Genomic DNA, 18,924 nt, shown 5'->3' with positions numbered 1-18,924 from the left:
TCGCTTTTCGATGCTAGTTTGATGGTGGTTCTTGTAAAGGTTTTTGAAACGATTTGTTAGTCTCAAACGTTTATTCCCTGCAGAACAATATTGTTGCTGCATTCGTATTCTCGAAGTCAATTTAACTCGAGCTCCGTTTTATAATCTCGAATAACTGATACTAGTTTCATACTCTAAACAATAAATTATGTTTCGCCAAAGAAATGTCTAGTATTATCTGTAAAACACGTCCTAAAAGATATTCTGAGAAACGAACCGTCGTGTTCTTCTGAGTTAATAACGAAAATTTCTTTTCACGTCATTTTGATCAAGGTTGACGTGATCTTGTTCTCGCAGCTTAATTACTTTCAGAAGGAAGAGTGAACCATTGGTTAATTTTGCTTTGCTGATAAGGAAAACAATGCAAGCCAAAACAGCCACATGTGAAGGAAAAGGTGGCAAAGGGCTGAAAATGCTTCCATTAGCTAAATAGGTTGACTCAACGTTCACTGGCGGTTTGTTTTTGGCTGACAGCTCAGTTTTTTCCGTTTGACTTTAATGTTATCTTGTGTGTCCGTGAGCCAATGTTGTGAAAACATGCTACGGACTTAAGAGGACCAACGCAACCGCCAGCCGGTGAACTTTCAAAGATAAGAAAGATTAAAGGAGAATTTTTTTTGTTTGTATAGTACGGTCCCCACTTCTCCGATTCTGGAGCAATGGAAAATTAAGGGGACCAAAGGTGATTGAAACTTGTTCAAAGATAAGAAAGATGAAAGGACTTTTTTTATCTGAGACATTACAATGAATTTATCAATGGATTTACTAAGATAATGCTTTATTCGAGTCCCCATGCATATAAATACCTGTTCCATTAATGTAGATAAGATCTGAACCAAGTGCAAAATGTTACTTCGTGACAGTGAATTATCTCTACTGCCAAGTATTTTGGCTAGAATTTTTTTGTTGTCGGTTCGGTGACGCATTACATGTACCACACAGCAGAGCAGTTCACGAGGAACGCTTAGCTAGGCTATACGGGTAAGCTATAAATCCTTATGTCCCTAAGGACCCTAAGTTGTTAATTCTCTGCGCTACGTTGTCCTGTTGAATACGTTTTGGGGGATTTAGAGCCTACTGTTAAATAGGGTCCCCACAAGGGTCTGAACAGAAAACTTTTTCACGCAGTGTAATTAACTGATTGCTGTGATTATTATGGTGAATTTATGCTGTGAAGTGAAACTAAGGAGCCTTTTATGAAAACAGATCGCTATGTTATAGGCTGAGGTGTTCATAATTTACCTAGTCGTTAGTTTAGGCGAACAATTTGACTCAGAAATTCGGATAAAACTGTGACGAAAAACCGGATTTGTTTTTTCTCGACATCCACCGGTGCGTATAACACAATGTCACAATGAACAAGTCGCCGACAGGTAAACTGAAGGAAATTTATCTTTCAAAAAAAATGATAATAAAACCAGGGCCACCTAATTGCTCGTTTCTGTTAAGTATCTGATCGAAAAGCCTTTTTCGACTCGGAAAATCGGCTGAAATGCATGGTGACCAAAATGTGGAGCTGTTCTGTTTCACTAGTGGTCTGGCTACACTCTGCAAAATTTCTAGGGCAAATGTAGCAATTGCGATTATCACAAAGTCTGACCAAATAATAGCTTTAATAGATGAAGCATTGCTATAAGGGACGAGTCCATTTCGATCGAATCCTGTGACAGATAGACTGCGATAACTTCGACAGTAACAAATTTTGCTCACGATATCACGTAACAAATGTAAATGATGTAATTTTAAAATATGAATGTCTAGTAAGTGCGTTTTGATCGAATGTAGGTAATTTTTTTCGGGCCTACTTGTTACTAGATGGTCCCCACATGGTCTGGACATACTGGAAACATTTTCTGTCGCGCTGTGTAACGGATTGTTATTATCATCATCATGATGAATTTATATGACAAAGTGAACTAACTATCCAACCTTTTCAGAAAATTGATCGTTATTTAAGAATAATCTTTTAGTGCAGAATTTACCTAGCGGTTAGTTTCGTTGAAAAATCGACTTACAAATTCAGTCGAAGCTCTGACAAGTGTTCGGGATGGTCCCCATAATATTTAGTGCAATGAAGCGTGATGTCTGCGTATAATGCATGAACGCTTCAGCGATAGAAAAAGACTGGGAATTTATGAGAAAATAAAACCAGGGCCACCTAGTTGTTTATTTCGGTAACATATCTGATCACAAAGGCTTTTTGACTCAGAAAGTTGGGTGAAATGGTGACCAAAATGTACAAATGTTTTGTCGGGAGCCATTATAATAATACCATTGGAAGCTCCCCAATGGTCTGGCTACACTTGGCAGAATTTCTTGCGCAAAGGGATCAATCGTGATTATCACAATGTTGGCCAAATTCAGTTCATTTAAGAGGTGATACCTTGCTAAGAAGAGACCAGTGCATTTCGATCGAATCCTGCGATAGAGAGAAGAAAGACAACAACAGATTTTACAGTAAAAAAAATTGGCGGGAAATTTGACACAAAAAAGTTAACGGTAAATAATGGCCCAAGAACAGAAAATTCTGCCACATGATGGCGTAGTTGAAATGTAACATTCATTTGATTTAATATGAATGTAGGTGATGAAGCCTTGCTGTAAAAGGCGCTGACTAGTAAGTGCGTTTCAATACTGAATGCAGTTAATTTTTGGCCGGGAGATATAGCGACCTAATTCAGTGTAGTTCCAGAGTCCCCACATGTTCTAAACGCAAATTCTCTCGCGCAATGCTGTTTTCTATTATTGGAAAAATGACAACAGAGGCCCCTAGTCGTTCGTTGCAGTAAAATATCTGTTTAGAATAGCTTTCGGCTCCAAAAGTCTTGTTTTACAAATTGTGATGAAAAGCGCTGCTAGACTTTTCTCGCTTGAAGTGTCACCTCAAACTCTCGCCATCAGTGACAGCTTATAAAACACCGGAAAGCGGGTACAAGACTTGTGACCCCCGTGTGCTTACGAAATGCGAAGTGCTTAAAATTTCGCAAAAGTTCGGAAGCTGTACTTGCGTAGGTATGAACATTCGCAAAGTAGCCGAATCTGAAATGTTTGTTTTTCTCCCTGCTGAAATCTGGTTTATAGGTGAAGCTTTAAGAGAGGAAGCTTTGCTAAAAGGAACGAGTGACAACGAGTGCATTTCGATCGTATCCAGTGTAACGGATAGACTGCGATAACTCAGTTCGACCAAAACATATTTTGCTCACGATATCACGTAACAAATGTAAATGATGTGATTTTAAAATATGAATGTCTTATAAGTGCGTTTCGATCGAATGCAAGTAATTTTTTTGGGCCTACTTGTTACTAAATGGTCCCCACATGGTAAGGACTTACCGGTAACATTTTTTGTCGCGCTGTGTAACTGATTGTTGATATTATCCGGTCATAATGAATTTATGTGACAAAATGAACTAACTATCCAACCTTTTCAGAAAACTGATCGTTATTTAAGAATAATCTTTTGGTGCAGAATTTACCTAGCGGTTAGTTTCGTTGAAAAATCGACTTACAATTCTGACATGTGTTCTTGAGGGTCCCCATAATATTTAGTACATGAAGCGTGATGTCTGCGTATAATGCATGAACGCTTCAGCGATAAAAAAGGGCAGGGAATTTATGAGAAAAATAAAACCAGGGCTACCTAGTTGTTTATTTCGGTAACATATCTGATCGAAAAGTCTTTTTGACTCAGAAAGTTAGGTGAAATGGTGACCAAAATGTACAAATGTTTTGTCAGGAGCCCATTATAATTACCATTGGAAGCTCCCCAATGGTCTGGCTACACTTGGCAGAATTTCTTGCGCAAAGGGATCAATCGTGATTATCACAATGTTGGCCAAATTCAGTTCATTTAAGAGGTGATACCTTGCTAAGAAGAGACCAGTGCATTTCGATCGAATCCTGCGATAGAGAGAAGAAAGACAACAACAGATTTTACAGCAAAAAATTGGCGGGAAATTTGACACAAAAAAGTTAACGGTAAATAATGGCCCAAGAACAGAAAATTCTGCCACATGATGGCGTAGTTGAAATGTAACAATCATTTGATTTAATATGAATGTGGGTGATGAAGCCTTGCTGTAAAGGGCGCTGACTAGTTAGTGCGTTTCAATACTGAATGCAGTTAATTTTTGGCCGGGAGATTATAGCGACCTAATTCAGTGTAGTTCCAGAGTCCCCACATGTTCTGAAAACAAAATTTCACGCGCAATGCTGTTTTCCCAGTATTGTTGGACAAAATAATGACAACAGGGCCACCTAGTCGTTCGTTGCAGTAAAATATCTGTTTAGAATAGCTTTCGGCTTAAAGAGTCTTGTTTTACAAATTGGGATGAAAAACGCTGCTAGACTTTTCTCGCGTAAAGTGTCACCTTAAACTCTCGCCATCAGTGACAGCTTGGGATCGAGATTACAAACACCGGAAAGCGGGTACAAGACTTGTGACCCCTATGTGCTTACGAAATGCGAAGTGCTTAAAATTTCGCAAAAGTTCGGGAGCTGTACTTGCGTAGGTATGAACATTCGCAAAGTAGCCGAATCTGAAATGTTTGTTTTTCTCCCTGCTGAAATCTGGTTTATAGGTGAACCTTTGCTAAAAGGAACGAGTGACAACGAGTGCATTTCGATCGTATCCTGTAACGGATAGACTGCGATAACTCAGTTCGACAGAAACATATTTTGCTCACGATATCACGTAACAAATGTAAATGATGTAATTTTAAAATAAGAATGTCTCTTAAGTGCGTTTCGATCGAATGCAAGTAATTTCTTTTGGGCCTAATTGTTACTAGATGGTCCCCACATGGTAAGGACTTACCGGTAACATTTTTTGTCGCGCTGTGTAACTGATTGTTGATATTATCCGGTCATGATGAATTTATGTGACAAAATGAACTAACTATCCAACCTTTTCAGAAAACTGATCGTTATTTAAGAATAATCTTTTAGTGCAGAATTTACCTAGCGGTTAGTTTCGTTGAAAAATCGACTTACAAATTCAGTCGAAGTTCTGACATGTGTTCTTGAGGGTCCCCATAATATTTAGTGCAATGAAGCGTGATGTCTGCGTATAATGCATGAACGCTTCAGCGATAGAAAAGGGCAGGGAATTTATGAGAAAAGTAAAACCAGGGCTACCTAGTTGTTTATTTCGGTAACATATCTGATCGAAAAGTCTTTTTGACTCAGAAAGTTAGGTGAAATGGTGACCAAAATGTACAAATGTTTTGTCAGGAGCCCATTATAATTACCATTGGAAGCTCCCCAATGGTCTGGCTACACTTGGCAGAATTTCTTGCGCAAAGGGATCAATCGTGATTATCACAATGTTGGCCAAATTCAGTTCATTTAAGAGGTGATACCTTGCTAAGAAGAGACCAGTGCATTTCGATTGAATCCTGCGATAGAGAGAAGAAAGACAACAACAGATTTTACAGCAAAAAATTGGCGGGAAATTTGACACAAAAAATTTAACGGTAAATAATGGCCCAAGAACAGAAAATTCTGCCACATGATGGCGTAGTTGAAATGTAACAATCATTTGATTTAATATGAATGTGGGTGATGAAGCCTTGCTGTAAAGGGCGCTGACTAGTTAGTTCGTTTCAATACTGAATGCAGTTAATTTTTGGCCGGGAGATTATAGCGACCTAATTCAGTGTAGTTCCAGAGTCCCCACATGTTCTGAAAACAAAATTTCACGCGCAATGCTGTTTTCCCAGTATTGTTGGACAAAATAATGACAACAGGGCCACCTAGTCGTTCGTTGCAGTAAAATATCTGTTTAGAATAGCTGTCGGCTTAAAGAGTCTTGTTTTACAAATTGGGATGAAAAACGCTGCTAGACTTTTCTCGCGTAAAGTGTCACCTTAAACTCTCGCCATCAGTGACAGCTTGGGATCGAGATTACAAACACCGGAAAGCGGGTACAAGACTTGTGACCCCTATGTGCTTACGAAATGCGAAGTGCTTAAAATTTTGCAAAAGTTCGGGAGCTGTACTTGCGTAGGTGTGAACATTCGCAAAGTAGGCGGATCTGAAATGTTTGTTTTTCTCCCTGCTGAAATCTGGTTTATAGGTGAAGCTTTGCTAAAAGGATTCAACGAGTGACAACGAGTGCATTTCGATCGTAGGCTGTGACGGATAGACTGCGATAACTCAGTTCGACAGAAACATATTTTGCTCACGATATCACGTAACAAATGTAAATGATGTAATTTTAAAATATGAATGTCTCTTGAGTGCGTTTCGATCGAATGCAAGTAATTTCTTTTGGGCCTAATTGTTACTAGATGGTCCCCACATGGTAAGGACTTACCGGTAACATTTTTTGTCGCGCTGTGTAACTGATTGTTGATATTATCCGGTCATGATGAATTTATGTGACAAAATGAACTAACTATCCAACCTTTTCAGAAAACTGATCGTTATTTAAGAATAATCTTTTAGTGCAGAATTTACCTAGCGGTTAGTTTCGTTGAAAAATCGACTTACAAATTCAGTCGAAGTTCTGACATGTGTTCTTGAGGGTCCCCATAATATTTAGTGCAATGAAGCGTGATGTCTGCGTATAATGCATGAACGCTTCAGCGATAGAAAAGGGCAGGGAATTTATGAGAAAAGTAAAACCAGGGCTACCTAGTTGTTTATTTCGGTAACATATCTGATCGAAAAGTCTTTTTGACTCAGAAAGTTAGGTGAAATGGTGACCAAAATGTACAAATGTTTTGTCAGGAGCCCATTATAATTACCATTGGAAGCTCCCCAATGGTCTGGCTACACTTGGCAGAATTTCTTGCGCAAAGGGATCAATCGTGATTATCACAATGTTGGCCAAATTCAGTTCATTTAAGAGGTGATACCTTGCTAAGAAGAGACCAGTGCATTTCGATCGAATCCTGCGATAGAGAGAAGAAAGACAACAACAGATTTTACAGCAAAAAATTGGCGGGAAATTTGACACAAAAAAGTTAACGGTAAATAATGGCCCAAGAACAGAAAATTCTGCCACATGATGGCGTAGTTGAAATGTAACATTTATTTGATTTAATATGAATGTGGGTGATGAAGCCTTGCTGTAAAGGGCGCTGACTAGTTAGTTCGTTTCAATACTGAATGCAGTTAATTTTTGGCCGGGAGATTAATAGCGACCTAATTCAGTGTAGTTCCAGAGTCCCCACATGTTCTGAACACAAAATTTCCCGCGCAATGCTGTTTTCCCAGTATTGTTGGACAAAATAATGACAACAGGGCCACCTAGTCGTTCGTTGCAGTAAAATATCTGTTTAGAATAGCTTTCGGCTTAAAGAGTCTTGTTTTACAAATTGGGATGAAAAACGCTGCTAGACTTTTCTCGCGTGAAGTGTCACCTAAACTCTCGCCATCAGTGACAGCTCGAGATTACAAACACCGGAAAGCGGGTACAAGACTTGTGACCCCTATGTGCTTACGAAATGCGAAGTGCTTAAAATTTCGCAAAAGTTCGGGAGCTGTACTTGCGTAGGTATGAACATTCGCAAAGTAGGCGGATCTGAAATGTTTGTTTTTCTCCCTGCTGAAATCTGGTTTATAGGTGAAGCTTTGCTAAAAGGATTCAACGAGTGACAACGAGTGCATTTCGATCGTATCCTGTAACGGATAGACTGCGATAACTCAGTTCGACAGAAACATATTTTGCTCACGATATCACGTAACAAATGTAAATGATATAATTTTAAAATAAGAATGTCTTGTAAGTGCGTTTCGATCGAATGCAAGTAATTTTTTTTGGGCCTAATTGTTACTAGATGGTCCCCACATGGTAAGGACTTACCGGTAACATTTTTTGTCGCGCTGTGTAACTGATTGTTGATATTTATATCCGGTCATGATGAATTTATGTGACAAAATGAACTAACTATCCAACCTTTTCAGAAAACTGATCGTTATTTAAGAATAATCTTTTAGTGCAGAATTTACCTAGCGGTTAGTTTTGTTGAAAAATCGACTTACAAATTCAGTCGAAGTTCTGACATGTGTTCTTGAGGGTCCCCATAATATTTAGTGCAATGAAGCGTGATGTCTGCGTATAATGCATGAACGCTTCAGCGATAGAAAAGGGCAGGGAATTTATGAGAAAAGTAAAACCAGGGCCACCTAGTTGTTTATTTCGGTAACATATCTGATCGAAAAGTCTTTTTGACTCAGAAAGTTAGGTGAAATGGTGACCAAAATGTACAAATGTTTTGTCAGGAGCCCATTATATAATTACCATTGGAAGCTCCCCAACGGTCTGGCTACACTGCACTTCGCAGAAATTTCTTGTGCAAAGGGATGAATCGTGATTATCACAATGTTGGCCAAATTATTCATTTAAGAGGTGATACCTTGCTAAGAAGAGACCAGTGCATTTCGATTGAATCCTGCGACAGAGAGAAGAAAGACAACAACAGATTTTACAGCAAAAAATTGGCGGGAAATTTGGCACAAAACATTTAACGGTAATAATAGCCCAAGAACAGAAAATTCTGCCACATGATGGCGTAGTTGAAATGTAACATTCATTTGATTTAATATGAATGTGGGTGATGAAGCCTTGCTGTAAAGGGCGTGAGACAATCATGTTGTAAAACATGCTATGGCTTTTAAGAGGACAAACGCAACGGCGAGTGAATTTTTAAAGATGAGACACTTCTTCGATTCTGGAGAAATGGAAAATTAAGGGGACCAAAGGTGATTGACTCAGAAAATCGAGTGAAGTGGTAAACAAAATGTAAATAAGGAAAAAAACATGCCTAACTCTGCCTCACGATGGCGTAATAAAATGTAGCATTGATGTGATTTAATGTGAATGTAGGTGATGAAGCTTTGCCGTGAAGGGCGCTTAGTTGTAAGTACGTTTCGATCAAATGCAGGCCAGGCAGGTACAGTGTACGTTTTGGTGGAAAAAGCGCTTCTTTTCAGACAACTGTTCAGAGTCCCCACATGACCTGAATAAAAACTTTCCTGCGTAATGCTGTAAACTGTTGCTGTGGTTGTGAGTGCAACTGTCGAACCTTGGTAGAAAACTGAAATTTATTTATCAGAATTAGTTACTAACTTTTTGTTTTCGCACAACAACAAATCAAAAGTTGATCACCACTCTAAAGAATACCCTTTACCACCCAAAGCAAAAAAGCGGAGAGTTTATTTGGCTCCGAAATACTTTTTTTCGTTTTTGTTTTTCTTTCTTTCTTTTTTTTTCTAAACGCGAAATGACACTTCAAACTCTCGCAACTTGTCTGGGATTTAGTCCCCAGGCCTCTCCCGTTGCATTGTCGAGTCTCTCAGAACGATATTAGGGACTGGTAACTACTGTGTCACCACATTTGGCGCAATTTGGCAAACGTCGGCTTTTCTGGTTGAATTTGGTCGAGTTTTGAGACTTTTTCTTACGCTTCACGAATCCAAAGCGGAGATTTAAAGATAGTGGCTGGAAGAGATGATTCTGTGCTCGACATTGACTCAGGAAAAGGTGAAAAAAATGGAGAATTTCGATTTGCTGACGAAGATGAGTTTTCCCTACTGAAGACACAGACGAAGCAATGGACGATGTGGTGTGTGAATGAATACAAAAATACATGTATATGTGACAGTGAGGTAAGAACTTTATTAAAATCCTGTTAAATAATACATGTTACCTTGTGGCTTTGTGAACATTATATGAGCTTATATGAACATTTTCGTCTGATTTTTTCGGCCTTCTAAATTCTAATTTTGAATTTCAAATAGCAATTAAACAGGTAATCTGAGTTGTATTCTCCAAAAATATAAGTCTTAATGCTAGCCTTGATATTTACCATCTTTCTCGGAGATTAATTAATATATTAGAGGTGACTGATTTTGTAAGAGAAGTCAAAAGGTAATTTTTTTGCGCAGAGCTACACTGTAAGTGATTTCAAAGTACTATAAAATTTGCATAATTGTACAAAGTATGACTATACAATAACAATAACAATAACAATAACGATTACTTATTATTGAAGAAAACACTTAACAAATTGTTGCTCACAATTAGTTGGGCTATTTTGTGGTGGGCAACATTTGTAATTGTTTACAACACTTTATAAGTAAATAAAAAAGAAATGACGATAACACTTTTAAAACACTTTTGTCACTGCCAGGAAAGATTAGATTTCCTAACCAAGTTTGAAAAGCTGCAATTCTTCACTTGTGAATTTTCATGTTGGCAAATTATATCCAGTTTTCGAAAGAAAAGGCTGCATGGCCTTTGCAGATTTAACAATGAAAAGAGAAAGCCTTTAGGAAGACTCAACAGCTTAAATGTGTGACAGTTGCACTAACTCATGTAAATTCACAATCACAACAAAATAATTTATTTAGTGTTCAGACCATGTGAGGACTCTGAATACCAGGTTGATATAATTATCTAGTCACGTCTGACTTGGCTGTCCATGGTGAAATCTAATTTGGCATGTTTGATTGTAAATTTGTACCATTTTTGACTCATGAATGCACGCATGTGCAAGAACGAGTTATTGCGATCTGGGGATTTTCACTTGGTCGGCAGGTTGTTAACTTTCATGAATGCACAGTAAACAAGTTATCATAATGTAGGGGAATTTCACTCGGACATTGGTCCGAAAATTTTCCAATTTTGAGATGTTGAAAACGGTGAATTAAAAGGGAACTTCTTGAAGGAATGGTTAACAGCTTCAACAGGGGAAAATCATGCATTAACGGCAAAGACATTTTTCTTCGATTTGTGGTTTTATCAACCTGATGAGCAGGTGGATCTCAAATCAACTTTTAATCTGCGGACTTTGGTAACGTTCAAGTGCTTCTAGGAATATAACACACAAATAATATTATTACAGGTTTGAATGTGAGTTTGTACCGAAATACTATTCTAATAGACTGATTTTCCATTTTCCGAACAGTTCTTGCAAAATGTTTGAAAAACATGCTCTGATAAATTCGCTTCAAAATTGACTTCAAATCGCTTGCAAGGTGTCTCGCGGCGAAAATTATACACTTTTGCTCTTAGGCCTACAATGTATAACAAGTTAAGACCTATCTGAATAAATTTTTGTTTATTAAGCAGTGCTGTCAATAAGTTTTGAAGTAGACGTCCCCACTGGGAAAGTAGGCGGCAGCCTACTTTTCAAGTGCCAAAGGCACAAGCTTCCTAGGGGAGCTCCCCCGGAAAATTTTGAAATTTAGATGCTTTGAAATGCTTTTTTCAACGTTTTCCAGACAGTATTTGGGCCTTAAGAACAATCAAAATTAAGACTATATTAACCGTATTCTATGTTTATTACAACCGTTCTTTTCCTCAAAATCTCAATCACTGGCTTTTGGAAAAGAGTGAAATGATAAAGCTTCAAATGCTGATTCAAAAAAATACATTCAATGTTTTAAGTTCATGTTATCCTTTTGACTTTGCCCTTTGGCGACCTGGTGTACACTAATTGCTAACAATACTGAAGTTAAAGTATGTTGTCCATATCAGATTCATATGCACTTTCTTCTGACATGCGAAAGCCTGGGATCTAGTCTTGTGAAAATGTCCCAGGCGTTCCACGACCCTTCGATCACCTCGATCTGCTTCAACTTTTTATACTTCCACCGAAAGGTTAACACGTTTAAAACTCCTGAAATGTGCCTTTACTTAGACCCAGACGTTTGAGCCAGATGTTTTACAATTATTTTAGCTTATTTTTTCGTGATCTTGTCATTATTTTAAGCCGGTTTCTTGCTGGACTCTAAAAAATGTCGCAGGCATTCCACGACCCCTTCGATCAATTTCCATCGCGCGTGGCAAAAGTAAACACGTTTAAAACTCCTGAAATGCGCCTTTATTTCGACGCAGACGTTTGAGGCGGATGTCTCACAATTATTTTTGTTGGATCTTTTCCTTATTTTAAGTTTCTTACCAAAATTAACAGTAAAGTGAGAAGAAAGTAGCCGGCCGAAGATTGGCCAGTAGCCGGCTGTTTTGGCCGGCTACCGGCCCTTATTGACAGCACTGATTAAGGAAAGCTTTTTGTATGTTTTCTATTTTTATTCGAGGAAACTTGGCAACTAGGAATAATGTTGTGTAAACAAGGGCAGCACTAAAAGCCAGAATCAGGAAAACAGAAACCAGGGCTGCAAATAACTAACTGGCAGGCGCCGGTCACGTTGTCCGGTCAAACATGTTTTTGCTCAGACACTACCCGTTTTTGGCCCGTCAAATTTTAACAGTCGTAACTCTTGGGATAGTGAACCCAGATTGCACAGTAATCCTTTTATAACTAAAAAAAAAACACAACTGAATCCAAGTCGGTTTGGCAATAAAAATATTGAAAGTTACATGTAATAGTTTTACTACTCTTTACTGCGAAGCAGCCTCGCATAATTTCAGTTCGTAGAACGGTTACGCAATTATCCGTTTTACTGTACATCTGGCAAAATCACTTATAATTAAATATTACACTTTGGCAATCGCCACATCATTTCTACAACTGAACTTTAAGTAAAATGTGCAGAATATATGAAAGCTGAAGGGTTCAATTGGTCTCTTAATTAATTTGAAAAAAGAAGCTAACTGAAACGTAAACATAAACAAGAAACACTTAACTTTAATTCATATCGTCTTAGGGTTTCGAAATTCGGCAGCACTGTATGTAATTGTATTAAATGCATGGCGTCCAATGCGCTCACTGACTTTCTTCCATTTAGAATCCCTTTAAGATGACCTTACTCTTCCACTTTTTGTGTTATACGCTCCATTTTTGAGTTGCATCGAGTGATGAAATCACCAGAAAGCTTAGTAACCAAGCATGTTTTTCAGGTTGTGCGGAAGTAACGTATGGTTTGTTCGCTTTTCCCACTTTGCAGCAAATACTACGTGGAGAATTCTCGGTGCCGCGAGATTATTCTTCGTGAGGGTGCTTTCCGATCATTCAACCAATCAAACAAACAGTCAATCACTTTATTTAAGAGTCAATCATGGTATCTAGCCAAAGGTAAAACCCTCTACTAATTAACGGAAGACACGATAATTTGCGGTCGCGACAGGACTTGATGACACCGTGGAAATTTGCGACTACCAGGAATTTCTCGACCACTAATTTGTCTAGTTTTATATTCGTTTTTTTTTTCTTTCGGAAACATGAATGTTGTCCCTCGTGATTATCAAATAGTTAAAAATTAAAATTTCTCTGAACGAGTCGGTAAAGAACCGGACAAGATGTCCGGCAATCCAAGGATTTGTTCGGTCAATACCCAATTTTGACCGGACATTGTCCGTTGACCAGCCGTTATTTGCAGCCCTGGAAACTGGAAAGGAAAATCCGGAATCCGGAATCGGAAACTACAATATGAAAAATAAAACATTTACTGCTAGTGAAAAAGTGAATGTTTAGTTCAAAGTAACGTCCTTGTCAAATGTAAATTTGATATTTTTCGATAGGTGACACCAGAGAATAAAACTAATTAATTAAGTCATTATTTCCTGCCAATGAAAAGTAAGTGATTCTCACAGGTTTAAAACTGATTGCCCATGAAGTAAAGAAAACTAATTTCATAGTCTATAAGTGGCCTCTATGTTTTGCTTTGAAACCCTATTAAGACTCTATCAAAACAAGCTGAAGCGGGGTGTCCGGAAAATAGACGAAACAAAAGAGGCAGAAGATATGCATTCACGCAACTAACCACCTCTTAATTGGAGAGTCCGCCATCTGTACGGTGTGAAGCAATTTGTGTTGTCTCAGAGTCACCTCTATGTTGTCTCTCACTGTCCGGTAGGTAAGTAAAAAAAAAATCTATGCAAAATCGTGTTTCATCATTAGTCGCTTAAAAGCCTCCAAGGACGCTGCCCGTTTGTATGTTTCAGGTAACGAATTAAATAAAATCGCTCCGGAGTATCTAAAAGTTCTCTTCCCAATGCTAAGTTTGGGTCTTGAAGGATGAATGTCTTCACGCCAACGTGTATTGTAACTATGGAAACTGTGGTTTCTATCAAAATAATCAGAAAGATACTGGGGCACTAAATCATTAAGGCATTTGAAGACTAAGATAGATTTGTTCCTTTTCCTGATAGTTTCTAAGTTAGGCCATCCTAGTGTCTTGAGAGCTTCGCTGGTGCTATCTCGTCTGACAATTATACGTGCAGCTCGATTTTGTAGGTGCTGTAATCTACTCTTGCACTCAACAGACAATTCACCCCAGGCCGTGTCGGTGTAGCACAGGACTGGTAACACGAGACAGTTGGACATTGCTTCCTTTATAAAGAGTCCTTTCGTTTATGCCAACAAGTGATATGAGTTTTTTATTCTGTATTTTTTACCCCAAGTCATGTATTTCGCCATTAAATATTCCTAACCGTATTGATTATCGTTTCTGATTCTGGATTCCGGATTCCGGTTTCTGTTTTCTGGATTATGGCTTTTATAATTTTAGTGCTGCCCTGTAAACAAACACATGTCCTCGCAAGCAAATTCACCCAAGTTACGCGAGAATGGAATTTCATCTAACATTTTGAAACTTTTAGACCTTTACATGTATTTTGTTTAGTAAATTGTATTCATTGATTAGACATTCTAACTTTTCTAGACTAACAGGGTGCTGTTTCTTTACGACTTGTAAGTTGTGTAAATACTAATGTTTATTTATTACCAATATGCTAATTTGTTGAATTGCTGGACTAACAAGTACCACGTTACCACTATCCTCTTCCGCATTTACGAGTTGGCTCACAGTTGATTTTTTATATATCTATTCTTTGTGTTCCCTATGGCCTAATCATAATTAATGTCTTTGATTAATTGAATAATGTGCTCTGTTCAGTCAAGCCCTCAAACTGGAAATGACTCACAGGCTCAGTCACTTGAATGTGTGTTGCTACAGCTCTCCTCCTAGTAAAAGCGGAACTCATTTGGTTTTCAGAAGCATGCATGTGGGGCTTATTAAGAAGCATGCTGGTTGTCTTTTTTTTCTGCGATTCTCTACATGTATAAAGAAATGTGTTCTAAACAATCATCTTTACACACTCATATCTACATGTACTGCTGTGGTTTATATTGGCAGTTAACCCACTTGTCTCATTCAAAGATGAAGAAAAAAAATGAAATTACTCTTATGATCACCTGTACTGGGTTTTTAACTAACTGCAAGCCAATAAGGGATGCAAGCCGAGAAAGCTTGTTTTATAAGTCTCATGAGTTGAGTTATCAGTCAGGTATAAGCACTGAAAATAGCAATTAAGGTTAAGCACTCAATTGTACATTTAGGGTTAAGTGCTGACAACTTTGATTAAGGTTAAGCACTCATTGTATTGATTGGGGTTTAAAGCATTGACTGTAGTGATAAGCATTAACTAAAGATTAAAATAATAATGTATTTCTTTATATATGTAAGTTTAGGTTTGCCATTGCCTTGATCCACAGTTCACATGCCTTGTATATTTGTAAAACTCAACTGGACTTAAGTCTGGTATGTCCTTATGGGTACCTTCCTTTTTTTGTTTATGGCATCACCTTTAATAAAAGAGCAAGTGCTATCAGACCACAATAATTATTATGAGATTACATCACAAACACAAATAATGGCTTTAAGAGATAAAGCTTTGTTTAGAGGAGTACAATCATGTAAGTGCATTTTGATCAAATGCTGTGGCAAAAAGACAGTCTTGGCAAGAGGATTGGTAGTAAGAAGAATTTATTGGCGAAAATTTCCAACCTCGTTCCCAGGGTCTCTCCTCTTCACATCCCAGGGAGCGAGAGAGGGGAGACCCTGGTTGGGGCTGGTCACGTGTCTCCCAGAGAAAAATTACTCCCAGGGAGGAGTCCTTCACTTGCTATTTTTTGTCAAGATTTATTGTCCACTCCGAAACAAGACTTCCGCTTTGCTGTGCGAAGCCCACGCGAAACTCATTCAACTGGCTATGTTTTTCAGTAGTCTTCATTTTGCGAGCCATTGTAACATTAATCTGAAAGCTTAACAAAGTCCGTTGTCTCGAAGCACTGTACTTTGGAAAATCACTGTGTATACATGACAAAATTAACCTTGGACGAACAGTGCCTTCCCCTTCAATTCATGGAGTTGTAATCGTGGTTTATTCTAGCTTTGAATGTGCTGATGAAAGATCAGATCTGAAGAACTAAGGAAGGAAACTTGAAAGGAATCGGGCCGATGTCTAACTGTTCTGAAAGGTCATTCTGCAGCAATTACGTTGCTAACAGAGCATTTCTTTCTGGAAAATATTTTAGCATAAGCGCAGTCGTTCGCGTCTCTGGTATTTAGCGTTGTTGGTTTGTTTACGTCCCCTTTTCTCTCGGGACGTAAACAAACCAACGATGCAAAATACTAGAGACGCAAACGACCACGCACATGCTAAAAGATTTGCAAGAAGGAAACGCTTTGTTAGCAGGGTTGCAGCAACAAACAATACACAGGAAATACTGTATATATATTTTTCAAAAATAAAGACAAAAACATGTTTCTTTGTTAGACAACTATATCTTGATCATATTATTATTATGTTAAATCAAATGTTTTCTGAGATTAATCGATTTTGCTGCTACAGGTATTAAAACACAAATACAGGTGATATATACAACTGTAATAATAGATTTCATGACCTACCTTCCTGATGACTGGTAACGATACAATTTCATGTTACCATCAACATGACAGGAATGCTGCCTGATAGAGCATGTAGGACAGTTTGACCAATCCATGCCTTGAAGTTGACTGAGTTCATATTGGCAAAACTTCCACTCTTTAAATGAGCGACGGAAAGTTGAAGGATTGATTGTTGGCTCCTGCAAAACAGAACCCAACAAAACAAGGAAACCAGTGCCCAATATGTTCAGTATATACTCAGAACTTTGTAGTTACAATGATAATGAAAGATAAGTCAGCCATAAAGAAACAATCAATTTTTGCATAAGCGGTGTTGCATGCATCACTTTGGAGATTCAACACAATAAATCTGAGTGATGTACTATTGTAAACTAATCCTTGCAAAACATACAATAAATAATAGCTAATAAATGACAAAACTAGGTTGCCAAATGATAAAGCAGGAGAAAAGAACAACACAGTCTGAATTGAAAGTGTATAAGCTCTCATATGCATTAGTGTGTTTATCCCAAACACCTGCTACATTGGATAAAGAATTGGAATGAGCTATAAACAGTACCCGTCCTTTCATCCTAGACACATCCTCGAGTGCTCTGATAAATGACGTTTCAGACGTTTCTGGAGCGATTCCCAAAGCTGAAAAAGTCCCTGATCAAACACATAGCTTGTATCAGTACTAGTAGGACTTCCAGGCCAATACCCTGCATGGACAACATCAGTTAGTGTCCAGGATGGAGCCACATCGTTGCAACTCTTGCAGTGGATTACAGATTTGCTTAAATCAAACCGACCTAGAGGTACACAGAAACACAAAAACACATCATGCATGAGACAAAGATTACAAAAAGGTGCAAGATTAGATATACATATGTTCAAACAGCAGGAAGAAATATAAATAAAAGTACAGAGTTGATACCTTTTTCATTTACAATAATCAGAGTCTCTTTGGTATTTACAGGAATTTGATGTAATGTTCCAGATTCCTTACACTTGGAACAGAATTCTGACAGTTTGACAACTGGATATAGCTTGGCTTGAGGGTAGATAAAAACAAAGAGCAAATGTAAGCATGTTGACAATTTTATAACTAAGCTGTCTAACACTGTTTGCATTTGCTAAGCAATGTCATTCAACCCAAAACGGCTGTGAAACGTTTACAAAATTTCTACCAATCAAACATTAAGCTGGCTTTGAATTTTGCTGATGGCCACAACAACACATCCATTTATAATATGGCGTGAACAAAATTTGAAGCCAGCTTAATGTTTGATTGACAAAATCATTGTGTAGCAATGCAAATGGTGGTAAAATTTGTTAGCAGTTGTATCATTGATGACATTCAATACACAACAGAATTATATTAAAGGAAAACATAGGAAAATAATGGCAAACGTGATCATTGTGTACAGTGGAACCTGGTTCAGAGTAGAACTCTTGTCAAGCTATGGAAAATTGGAAATACCCATTCAAATACCCATCTCTGTTGTGGAAAGGCAAAAACTGGTGCACCTTTTCATCACACGATGGACACAAAAATCCAACTGCACACTCCATGCATCGCACTCGCGCTGTCCCTTTCAAGCACATTTGGCAACAATCTGGAGATGGAAGTGCCTCACAACTCAGGGCAGCCTCAAAGAGCAGTTTCCTTGAATTGTCCCAGCTGGACGTTAAATTGGACATCCTGGTCTCCCAATTTCTTGAAGATGGAGGAAGATCAAATGAGTGCAAAAACTCATCACATTTGGCTAAAGTTGCCTCAAGATTACCATCTGTGAAAGAAAATTATTACATGGAATGCCCGCAGGGCATGACGTGTCTAGGTTTCGGTTGGGTATCTTCTTCGTCGTAGCCACAAATTGGTACATTAATTTATTCATTAAACTCACCCCTCTCCTACTCGGGATGTATTGTTCTGATTGTCTTCAACAAAAGCAGGCCAATCAAAATCTATTATTCGGGCACATATCACGAGAGAGGGGACCCACTCATCCCTTCCTGTGTGACGTCAAATCATATTTGATTTATTCATTAAACCTTGATTAAATTCTATCCTCTCCCAGAAGGGATTTATTGTTCTGATTGTCTTGAACAAAAACACCCCAATCAAAATCTATTATCGGCGCGTATATCACGAGAGAGGGGACCTACTTATCTACCTACTCTACCTGTGTGACGTCAAAGCAAGTCGTCATTTCGAAAAGTTGTTTTTGATCAATGGCGGCCACATGTATGAATTTAAGACTCGGATCTGCCGTTTTCAGAGAGAAAACTAACCTT

At 38.2% G+C, this 18,924-nt stretch overlaps 3 protein-coding genes across 5 annotated transcripts in view; all 3 read right to left on the bottom strand.

Moving 5' to 3' along the window:
* LOC146473783 (uncharacterized) overlaps positions 1-18,924 on the bottom strand; it is a 158,870-nt gene that overhangs the window by 46,873 nt on the left and 93,073 nt on the right. The gene's annotated exons all lie outside the window — the stretch shown is intronic.
* LOC146473791 (uncharacterized) overlaps positions 1-18,924 on the bottom strand; it is a 76,479-nt gene that overhangs the window by 28,245 nt on the left and 29,310 nt on the right. The gene's annotated exons all lie outside the window — the stretch shown is intronic.
* Positions 16,699-17,756, bottom strand: LOC146473794 (uncharacterized). The gene is made up of 3 exons (XM_085117814.1): positions 17,561-17,756; positions 17,204-17,435; positions 16,699-16,823 (listed from the first exon to the last, which is right to left on the bottom strand). The coding sequence occupies exons 1-2, from the start codon at positions 17,754-17,756 to the stop codon at positions 17,212-17,214; spliced, it is 420 nt and encodes a 139-aa protein (XP_084973940.1). The 3' UTR covers positions 16,699-16,823; positions 17,204-17,211.

The sequence above is a fragment of the Pavona decussata genome, unplaced genomic scaffold, assembly GCF_977016875.1.
Source record: "Pavona decussata unplaced genomic scaffold, jaPavDecu1.1 SCAFFOLD_92, whole genome shotgun sequence".
Lineage (NCBI taxonomy): Eukaryota > Metazoa > Cnidaria > Anthozoa > Scleractinia > Agariciidae > Pavona > Pavona decussata.
The sequence above is the reverse complement of the archived record's forward strand: the minus strand, read 5'-3'. Positions and strand labels throughout refer to the sequence as shown.